This window comes from Phragmites australis, chromosome 22 (genome assembly GCF_958298935.1).
Source record: "Phragmites australis chromosome 22, lpPhrAust1.1, whole genome shotgun sequence".
NCBI lineage: Eukaryota > Viridiplantae > Streptophyta > Magnoliopsida > Poales > Poaceae > Phragmites > Phragmites australis.
This window is the reverse complement of record NC_084942.1, coordinates 19,510,151-19,521,832: the sequence shown is the minus strand read 5'-3', so window position 1 is coordinate 19,521,832 and position 11,682 is coordinate 19,510,151. Positions and strand designations below refer to the sequence as shown.

Sequence of the window (11,682 nt, the reverse complement as noted above, 5' to 3'; positions counted from 1 at the left end):
CTACCCCTCTATTTATAGGCCTGTAAAACTTGATCCCTAAATTTTCTACCTTGTTACAAAAATATCCCTCTCTTATAGTACACTCCTACCTACCACCGAGAGTATTTTGGTCTATTTCTTGCTCCATCCATCGAACGGTTGCGGCGACTTCATGACTTAGCTTCACCTCGATGCAGGTTCGCGATGGTGCAACATACTTCTTTAGTCCTCCCACGATTTTAGGGCCCAACCGTGAAACCCTCTGCACGCTTCTCAAAGCATGACTTGCCACTTGCTTACACCTTAAGCAAGCATTCTAATATTGACGTGTATATTGTCTTGCAATCCTGACCGTTGACAAGTCTCTCCTGCTCCCGATCCCTTGGGCCGCCTTATCACTTGCACCGACATCCCTTTCACTTGACTTTTTGAACATGCTGTCTTCATCCTCCGTTTCATGCTTTGCTTGACCTCCACATGTACAGCTAGAATCACCCTTGACTCCACCTGGACTTCTTAATCTTTCAGCACCAAGCACCTGCTTAGCCTCGATCACCCACTGTCGACCACTAAGTTGCATCTATCACCTGCACATCATAAGACAAGTAAACATATTTCTCCAACTCCAACTCTAGTTAGTCCATAATTAAAATGCTCAAACCAATCTCAAGCAATCTAAAACTTGACAAACCAAATCGACAATCTTATAAATCACTCATAACGTATAAACCAAGGCACATTTAAACTTGGTTTCTCACTAATTCACCATCCTCTTAAGATGTCATCGATCCTTTCACCACCCCACTAACCTCCACCCATCTCGGGCGCCGTCGCCCACCTCCACACTAACTTGGCTCTGCTCGTCCCCACTATCTTGCCACTCTGCCCCTACACCCGCCTCCTCCGCCAGGTCCGTTTGATTCCCCATGCATCCCTCTAAGCCCAAGAAGCACACTGGTAGAAGCACACTGGTAGAAGCCCCAAACTCTAACATCTCCTCGCCGATGCAAATGGTACATCGCTTGAAATCTCCTTGCCGATTTCAGGCACTTGCAGATTAGGAGGCGTGTAAGAATTAAGTGGTTTCCTTTGTCACGCAGTAAAAGGGATACATGCCCATCAGCGGGATTATCTATATAATTCTGGTGATATATTTTTTAAAAAGTTGAATTGTGTTGATATGTCTATCTTGACGCATAACCATGTGTTTTAAGCCATTTGATTCATACGTGGGATACCATTTGAGTGTTGTGAGATTTTCAATCCTTAGGCTAGTATAGCAATTGTACGTAAAAAGATGTACATGTAGCAGTGTATTGTGGTAACAATGCTTTATGTTACACTACCACAAAAAGGGTGATCACTGCCGGTTCCAAAACCCTATCACTATCATTTTTGGAACTGGTAGTCTTTACTTAGCACTGATGATTAGAACCAGCAATGATAGGTGTTCTGGGGAGAAAAAAAAAGGAACGAGTTGGCTTGAAATCGAGCAAGCTCGGCTGAAGCCACCACAGGCGCACTCTACCACCGCTATCATGCCATAGCTCGGCCCTGCACAAGAAAATGCGTGGTGGCACAAAGGCCACCACCGCAACACACAACAGAAGGGTTGTCTGCTCCCAGGGTCGCCGCTCCTATCACCGTCTAGTCTCGCAGTCACCACTCCCCTCACCGTTGGCTCCCGGGGCCGCTTCTTCCCTCAGCGTCGCTCCCCTTGTCGTTCACCTCTGGGGCCACCACTCCCCTCGTTGCCACTACCGTTGCCCCCCTCCCCCTCTCGCACGTAGGAAGCGGTCGTGCTCAGCCTCGGTGGTGGCGAAGTGTAGTTGCAACTCATGTGGCACCCCGGCGGCACACCAAAGGAGCGATCAGATGAGGAGCGGTGAAGAGGAGGAGCAGCAACTTGGAGGTAGGAGTGAGGGGGGGAGAGAGAGGAAGAGATAAGGTGGAGAGAGAGAGGGAGGGGACAAAGAGATAAGGAGCTGAGCGGATAGAGCCGAACGGATTTTAGGTGAGCCAAAACACCATCGAAGGGAAATTTTGAATTCGATCCACATCAGTGACGGTTCGTGGCATGAACCGACACTGGCAGTCGATTTCAGTGCCAATTCTTAACGGCTCAATTATTTTTCAAGCGTGGGAGGTCAAGAACCAACAGTGATATATTTTTAGTGACGGTTCTTGCACAACCGACACTAATGACCTGTTATTTATGGTATGTTCTGTAGTAGTGTTAATAGATTATATAGTTAGCAAAGAGCTACTAATAATTAATTCTAATAGGATTTTTCTATTATGTTTCTAGAAAACACTAAACACCAATGTATTGCCAAGTAGATTATAAATACTTAAATGTTATGAGGGTTTTTACAGTTCCTTCTACTCCCATAGATATAGGTGGGAGTATAGCTTAAGTCTGGAAATTGATTTTCGAAGAGAGGTATCACTACCTCAGAACGGGTTATCATAGACGGATATTAAACCCTGTAGATTAAGTCTGAAAATTGATTTTCAAAGGGAGGTATCACTACCTCAAAACGGGTTATCACAGACCGATATTAAACCTTATCACAAACTGACTTATGTTCTGTCTCTGTAAAAGTGTCTGTGATATCACCTTGTTACAGACGGATAAAACTTCGTCTGTAACATAGTTACACATAGATAGGTCTGGATCCAACTTGCATATGTAATATAGCTACACACATGTCAGTTTTGTAAGTCTCAAAGACGGATTTTTTTTTTCTAAAAAACCATCTATGTGTATGAAGTGTCACAAATAAATTTTGCTGAAAACTGTCTGTGTGACCCTTTCACCCTGATAACCCATTTTACTTCCTGGCTACCCTCATGATGCGGCAACCATGACCTATGCAATTAACATCACACAGGCATACAACACAGTCATACAAATCAAGATTGAAACCTCTCTCTCTCTCTCTCTCTCTCTCTCTCTCTCTCTCTCTCTCTCTCTCTCTCTCTCTCTCTCTCTCTCTCTCTCTCTCTACATACATAAATACATACATACATATATATATATATATATATATATATATATATATATATATATATCACAAGCATACTACAAATTGAACCTAGACATAACATCCCTAGGTCTTGGGGCTTTCGAGGATTCAGCTTCAGCAGTATACTTGCATTTCACCACAATATCAAAAAATAAATTGTCATCTGGATCAGAAACCATCCTAACTAACTAATTCATGCGTCAGAACAAAACAACATTGGTTCCAAACACCTTACCCTTGTTAAGTAAGAGATTACGGTTCAAATTAGACTTAAAGTTCACAAAAATAGCTCCATTGTGGCGAACATCAATAGAGAAATTTTTATCAAGAATAAAAAATATAAGAACATAGATCACAATATAAACCCAGTATATAGTGGTACCCTTCACGCTAGCAAAGAATACATGTTTCACATGACTGAAATTGATGCCAAGCATCTTGACAGTGGAAGCAAGCATAGGAATAATCTCATCCTCTAAGCACTCGATAGTAGTGAATAAAGTCATTTACACTATTGCAGATCTGAGACACACAAATATAACTCAATGCAACCCTAAGTGATAATCAAACAGAATGCATAAAAAACCACATTGCATTTCGAACTCACCTCAGTGCAGCCCCAAACTTTAATTTGTCGCCTAGATCTCGATCCTCCCTCGCAAAATCAAACCCTAAAAAGAGTGGGGTATCAAACAAACTCCGGAGAAATGAATGAATCACTCAACAAACCAAGTAGATTGAATACCAAACAAAGTAAAATTGCCCTAATAAGATCAAACTCACCATTACGGGAGAGGATCGGATGTCAACGAGGGAGAAAAAAGATGGATGAACTTTATCGTTTTAGTGATGGAGACGAGCGGTTTGTAAAAAAGGGAGAGAAAATACCAATCAAATTTAAAATAATACCTGGTCTTTAACTACAGACGAATATTTATAATAAAAAGCCATTTGTACTCATCATATAGACACATATGGTTTTCATAAAAAACAACCTGCGTCATAATTGCAAACGACTTTTAATAAAACTTGTCTATAGGAACTGACATGTCCAGACGGCAAGCCATGTGATAGACACTTATTGCCTAACAGTCGTCCATGCGTATTTAGTCAGTAACGGGTTCTAGTTAATCGTCTGTGATACGCTGTTTGATTTGACTATTTTTGTGGTAGTGTATATAAAACCTTTTCCTTAACTAATTCTTTATAAATGTTTGTTAATTATAGATTCTCTTAGGTTAGTTAAGTAAACAACCGCACCCTAATTTTGTTTTTGTCCATGATCTGATCGCACTGAACCTAATCTCTCCATGACCTGCAGCCATTGTTGCACATACACACGTAGCTCTCAGGATGCCACGAGCCCTTATTGCCGTGCTGCCCTGTAAGCCAACCGAAGCTATGCTCCATCAGAATAACTGAATGGAACTTCGTTCATCGGCATTACCTTATCCGCATTCTTGTTTTTCGATGACCAAAACAGTATTTTTTTTAGGGGAAAAACTGCTTGTACAATATCAATCTGAAAGCGTAAATCGATCTCTATTCCAATTGATTGAATATTTCATAATAGCTACAGCGATATGGATGTCTCTTTACATTTGGACGTTCATGGATTCCAGGATGATTTCCTAAAAACATGGGAAATTAGTTTTTTAGTTTCAAGGAAATTTACCAACCTAACCCCGAATAGATGATACTCCCTTGTACCACCACGTGAAGAATATAAAATTTCTAACTAATCTAGTCTAAGATCAAACAAAATGAATTATCCATATTTAATTGAAGGTACTATAAAAGAGCTCACATTTTACACCCCACATTTGAAGAAAAAAATGACACATACCAAATATCATATCTCTTATCGAATGATCATTCTTTCTTTATTTAGTAAAGATACATAGCTTGTACAAATTTTGCAAGCAGCTAAAAGATATATGTTTCGTACATATATGCAGGTTCCGGATTATTAGCAGTTGGGAAGAATTAGTTTTTGCTTATCATTCAGGTTCTTCTCAGTTAAACAGCATATGCAGATAATCTGAGCTGCATAGTAAAACTCAAAGATGACTAAGCAGCTTCTTGTTATTCTGGTATGAAACAGATTATGGTGAAAAGAGGTTGATCAATCAAGAAGATTCCTTTAATCAATAGCAAATCCATGATCATCTCAAGCAATGAAGTACAGATAAGACATCCTGGCCCATCCACAGCCGAAGTCATGAATGATCATGAGATAATCTCAAACTCAAAAGAACCAATCCTAAATGCAACATTAAGTTAAGTTCGCAAAGAGCCAAATACAGATGAGAGCTTTCCTTGGTTAACTGCAAATATTGATGGACTCTATTCGATATTTCGATAGCAGCACTTGAATGTGCCATGCAACAAGTCAACTTAAACCTGAGTGACATCTGGTAGGTTAGCCTTCATAGATTTTGTGAGACAACTGACACCCAACCGTTGTACAGTCCTTTGGTTTAATCATTAATGTACATCACGTCAGGTCCCCTCCCAATCATATTACACATGGCTTACATGTCATGTGAAACTCCATCTAATTTCATTCCAAATCTGAGTTTAAGTTACTTCTACCCATTCTGTCACAAGTGCTGCGAAGCATGCATAAGTTCCATTTCATTTCATTCCAACTCTGAGTGTAAATTACATAGTTCACCTCATGATTACAGCAATCAGAATGCAAACCAAAGCACACACAACGCACACCAATAGCTAGCAAGGCCTTCAATAGTGCAGCAATTTCCTTTGCAGTGGCCACTACCACTGAAAGTTTCTTCTCCTTCAATTCATCATTCTCCATTTCTTCCCACTAAACCGATTTGAATTGACCTTGTGATGTGGGCACATGTAGAAGACGCGGCCTGGATGCCCAACCGTAGTCGATGTTCGCTGCATCACCTTCCTAAATCCGCAGCCAACTAGGGCACAAGATCAGAGGTATCTGCAGCCTCTACCTCCGCCGACTCGATGACAACAAGCGGCATGCCCTTGACATGACGCTGATTGGAGGAGGGCGAGAGGAAGGGGACGACAGGAAGAACAATACTTGGGGAAGGGTGTTTGGACCTCTGGTTAACCGCTTAACGATTTCAAGAACCTTAATTTACGGTTTGAGAGTTTATGGATTAAGATGACATGCCGAGACAAGTTTAGGGGTCACTTGTGTACTTTACTCTATCTTATTGTCTTCTAGACACTACCTAATTCGCTCCGAAACTAGAAATCTTAGACAAGAATGGATTAGCAGTTTATGCTCATGTATTCCATTAATGAGGGGGAAAACAAGACGAGCGTTAGTTAACACATATATCTTGAAACGTAGATAAGGAGATGCTATGGGCATCGAATCCCACCAACCAACACAGATAGATCCAAGGCCAGCTTCACTTTGTTAGACAGCCATCAGCCAGTTTCTTCCAACTTCTGCCTGACTGATCACAGTATGAATGGCAACTTGAATCAAATTCAAGAAGTAGTACTGTTTAATTATCGAATTCTAGACCATCTGACCGATATTCACACAGTACATCGCTTGATCGATGGTCTGGATTCCTCACCATCATAAAGTTTGCTGAAACAGACTAGTGAACAGCGGAAAACAATTACTGGTATGCCGGCCTGTTAAGGTAGCCACTGACCAGTACAGAAATTTTGATACATCAGATTGATGAAATCTGGACTTCTGGAGGGATCAAAAAGAGATGACGAGACCTTTCAGACCATAGGTATACTGTTCAAGGAAGCCTATACAGCACAGGACAAACTAAAAAAACAATACAAAGTACAATAAAGGAACAGGCAGCTCTCGGTAAAATGCAATGAAAACTTCCAGATCACGATCAGAGAGTAGAAGAGAGGCATCAACCGATCAATGGAGGCGACAATGTTTCCAGATAATAGCTACACTGTTCTAAGTGAACACACAGGAGCATGTACAAGTACAATGTATGGAAGTATGCAGATTAATAGATTTTAGACTGATGTTGTCATGAATACATCAGAGAACAAACTACAAACAACAGGTGAATCATTTACGCCGAACAGTTGGTGCTCCTTACCGTGACATGAAGTAGATTATGATTACAACAGGCTGATCAATCAAAAGATTCCTTTAATTAATAGCAAATTAATGAAATCATCAAGTGGTGATATACTGATAAGAAGTCCCTGGCTATCCAGACATTCCAAGTCATGATCATAATATCATCTCAAACTCAAAAAAACCAGTACTAAATGCAACATAAAGCAAGTTCTGACAGAACAAACTGCGGTGTCAATAATTCTTGCTTGTTTAATAGAAGATTATGAAACAATGACGCAGCTAGATGTAAAACAAGAAGATAATGATGAAAACAGGCTGATCAATAAGATTCCTTCAATAATACCATGATAATTTCAACATTTGCATGTGTCATGCAACTAGCTAGTTGAGAGGTGAACATGATTCCCTAAGTTAATGCTAGTTATTGATCAATTGATTGATCTCCACCTTTATTGAACTTGTGAGACAATTGAAACCCAACTGTTGAACAGTCCTTAGCTTTGATCATTAATGAACTTCCCACCCAATCATCTTTCACACCCTCAATTTGTCATCACATGACTAGAATCATGTCGGCAATTTGATAATGTTATGTCAAATACCTACTAGTACAAGTTAGCGGGAAATGTTAGCCTTGCTCCCTGGCTTGAAAAATTACTCAAGTACACGTTAACAAATTTGGTGCACTGATGATGAAGGGGGCTGAAAGTTTGGTGTAATAAATGAACCTAGCATGTTCTGTGGTGAATAACAGCAAATACGGGCTATCCAATCAACAACAACAAGAAGAAGAAGAAGAGACATCCAGCAAATACCATAGATGGGAGGAGTTTCTATGCTCCATCCCTTGAGAATTGCACAAATTTAAAGCACAAACCAAAGGGTGACTTCCAACTACTTATCCCTAGGAGAGATATAACATTTGTGCAACTCCCATTGAAGGGGTGAAGCATGCATCTTCATGGTCATGGTTTGTATTCATAAAATATTTGCAGCAAAATATGTGCTCAGTTCAGTGATGACTGTATTTTTGAAGATTGAACTCATAATACAGTATTTAAGCTTTTGATTTTCTTGGCAAAGAAAAGGGATTATAAAGATACTCATAAAAGGGTGCACTAAATGAGGCATTTACTAGAACTGTACTCAGCATAACAGATATACCTATCTCATTATCATAATAGTGGTCCTTGGCACCGGAAAAAACACCTAAGTTACCTCATCATACAGATACAAGTGGTTCTTTGTATAAGAACTAAAATAGACTACTAAATAAATGAAAACCAAACACTAATGCTACCTCAATACCTTCTCCACTGTATACTTCTTCACCTTCAGCTTCCTGTTCCTTCTTCTAATATTTTCGTGCTTATTCTGGTCAGCTTCATCAACAAAAATAATTTCAGGTCCATCACCAGCTTCAACATCATCGTCATCATAACCAGCAGACTCTAGTTCTCTCCCAGCATCCACACCCTCCTCTTCCTCCACCTCCTCCTCATCTTCATCATATTCATCATTCATATACTGTTGAGCTCGCAGAGTGTGGAACTCTGGTGGGGGAGGGCAGTCTTCAGTAACTGCCTCATCTCGTTTCATAACGAGGTGTCTGATGATTCGTTCATCCTTGTCTAGCAGGGTCTTGAAGTCATTGATGTATCTTGACTCTATCTCGAAGTTCATTAAGATGTAGTTGGCATGTGTCGCTTTCTTTATTTTGTAAGCAAGTCTACGCAGTCCCCAATTGTTAAGTCTCCATATCCTTCCTTTCTTCTCTCTGACAAATTCTACAAGAGAGCAAAGACCATAGTTATATGCCAACTATAAAGCAGCATAGATTAACTATTGTATTAATCCTGAACATACAAAAAAAAAATATAGGTTTAGGCACATTGGCTGATAGAAAAAAGATGTAAAAGAAAACATTCCCCAAACAATCAAAAGAAATAGAGAAACAACATTTTCCTGCCTGCCCTTGATATTGCACATAGATGGGAAAAAATGGCAGGAAGAGCAAATCAGACATAATAAATTTATCAGGATTCAGGAAAGGCTCTAGGAGAGTGTCAATCTATCACAAGCAGGAAAATGACATGTGAGTATGTCTGTTTGCCTTGTGATGACTAAGATTAACTCATTTGGTGAGTTTAATTAGAAACCAGAGGCTCCAACATGCCCAAAAATTCACAGCTGTGCAAGTGATGGACATATGATGAGAGATGCACCTTGTACTTTTGATACGAGATCTTCAACTTCTTCGACACGATCCTCATGAATTAGGTAAACTACTTCATAGTGCCGCACTGTAAGGAATAAGTTCATGGTGAATTAGATAGCCACATGCAAATGACAAGGCAATTGATGGCACCATACACAAACAGTAGAAACTTGCTCGGAAAATGAGGACAGGAAAGAGTTCTTACTTCTTTTCAGATTTAAATCACTCTCTAGCTGAATGTTAAGAAACTCATACAGCTTTTCTGCAAAAAATAATTGGATTACGCCGATCAAATATTCACATGAATGACAAAAAGGAACTTTATATACAAAAATGAATATCACCTTCATCTGCATCAGCAAATTCAGGTGACACTTGACCATCCTCCCTCACCATTTTCTGCAAAATAGCCGACATAAGAAATTGACAGATTCAGAATCGTATTCTACTTTATCAGAGAAACATTGGGAGCAATACATTATTTGGGGAAACAAACAGATACGGTCTTTTTCATATTAGAATTCAGTGAAAGTTGAGGGGCACACTGTCTTCAAGGGGTAAATCAGAATGGTGGTGAAAGTATGAATGCAGCAAAATCCTATGCTTCACCATCTTTAGCATCGTTTGAGAAAATCTAGAAGAAATGCAGCTTTGACGACTACCATGCTTCCCCCTCCCTCCCCTCTTTTTCAATCCCAAATATCTGAATAGTTGTTTAGCCTATCAGTTAGCCCTCTTTATGCCACATAGCTTTCCACATTACCCTTCCAAAGCTTCAAACTAGCTCCTGTTTCATCCACAAATGGCTTAACCCGCAAGGCTTTGTTTGGCCTGTTAGCCCATGCCCTTTTGGTAGCAAAGACCTCGTGCAAAGTGCATAATTTCTTCTCCTTCCCCTAGTAGTTTAGCCTATTCTGCTTTAGTTGCTTCTACTTGCATTTAGCAAGCAAATAGCTTCATTGTCATGCAGTATAAGATGCCAAGATGGTGTTCATTGGCAATGGCTTTTAGTCAACCTTTATTTTCGCCCATGAAACCGTCACTTAGCAGGAAAAACATTGCACTACAGTGACTGACACATAATTGCAAGCATGGAACGATTGTTTGTCTTCTTAGCAGTCACTCAACAAGAAAGTCGTTGAATCACAGCCAAAAAAAACACAAGGTTTTCGCCGAAGCATCTAGAAGCAGAGAGCAACCATGGGATATTCCTGATAGCTCAGAAGATCTTCAAACTGGAAGCATCTAGAAGCAGGAAGCGGAAAAGGCCGCACCTTTCTGAGCAGGACGGCCTCGGGAAACGGCCCAGTGGCCTCCCCGTCCTTGGGCGCGAAACTGTGCTTGTCCACCCTCTCCTCCGCCTCCCCGTCCCCGTCCCCGCCCCTCCCCCTCCTCTTCTTTGCCCCGACTGCCACGGCCCCCCGCCGCCCCACACCTCCGCCAACGGCTACGCGCCACGGGTTTAGCCTCGGCGGAGGCGGCGACGGAACGAGGAGGGAGAGAGCGCGCGGCGCGGCAGTGGCCTCCATCGGTGTCTGGCCGGAGACGACGGAGAGCGAGGTTCTTGCCGGGGGTTTTGGGTGGGTGACGCGGAGCGAAATGCGGGCGAGGAGAAGAAGGATAAGGTGTCAGGTGGGCCGGGCCTGAACCTAAATGGGCAGAATTTTGGGCTTCAATTTAAATGGTCTTGATTTTGGGCCTCCACTTAAATGAACTGAAATTTGGTCCTAAAGTAATCCTCAGAATTTTTATTATTATATTTTTATTTTAAAAATTAGCCGCGCCGTTTCCCAAAATTACAAAAATATTACCTTTGAGGGCGAGAAGGAGCGTGTGTTCAACGCTACCGTGATAAGGACACTCCTGCCAAAGGAAACAAATATTCACTTGGTGATTAAAATATTGAGAAAATTATCACCATACCACTCTCTCTTCTATTTTGTCAAAATATCACTGGTGTATCTATGATATGTGGGATAAAGATGCAAATCTTTAACATTGTATGAGGGCAATTTTCCCAAAGTGTACAGTAACATTTGTGACTGCTCTCTGATTAAATGGAATGGACTCGGTGATTAAGAATGTAAATGCAAAGATGGAAAGTACACAGTGATTGATTTTTGAGTAAATAGAAAGTGCATGGTGGTTAAGAAAAAAATACGAAGATGGGAAGTACTTGGTGATTGATCATTTGTGATTGATCTCTGATTAAAAGTACTTGGTGATTAAGAAAGAAAATGCAAAGATTTTTGGCTTTTTATAGAAGCCGTCCACAAATCGCTTATCTAACGGATGATACATTTGGTACATAATGGACTGCCTGCTGGGTGGAAGATTTTTCTATGGATCGCCTTCTCAATGGCTGATCAGTTTCTTGACCTCGGTAGCAGTCT

The 11,682-nt window shown here is 40.8% G+C and overlaps 1 protein-coding gene across 1 annotated transcript; it reads right to left on the bottom strand.

Moving 5' to 3' along the window:
- Positions 1-8,217: 8,217 nt before the first annotated feature.
- LOC133905198 (protein REGULATOR OF FATTY ACID COMPOSITION 3, chloroplastic) lies at positions 8,218-10,902 on the bottom strand. Its single transcript, XM_062346930.1, has 5 exons — positions 10,564-10,902; positions 9,634-9,688; positions 9,495-9,551; positions 9,297-9,374; positions 8,218-8,858 (listed from the first exon to the last, which is right to left on the bottom strand). Exons 1-5 carry the CDS (start codon positions 10,816-10,818, stop codon positions 8,368-8,370), a joined length of 936 nt encoding a protein of 311 aa, XP_062202914.1. The 5' UTR covers positions 10,819-10,902; the 3' UTR covers positions 8,218-8,367.
- Between the last annotated feature and the right edge of the window lie 780 nt (positions 10,903-11,682).

Coding starts and splice junctions, on each gene's coding strand:
- LOC133905198 (XM_062346930.1), bottom strand. CDS start 10,818: ATGGAGGCCACTGCCGCGCCGCGCGCTCTCTCCCTCCTCGTTCCGTCG. Junction 9,552..9,633: donor ATTTGCTGATGCAGATGAAG/GTGATATTCATT, acceptor TATTTTTTGCAG/AAAAGCTGTATGAGTTTCTT. Junction 9,375..9,494: donor TGATTTAAATCTGAAAAGAA/GTAAGAACTCTT, acceptor TATTCCTTACAG/TGCGGCACTATGAAGTAGTT.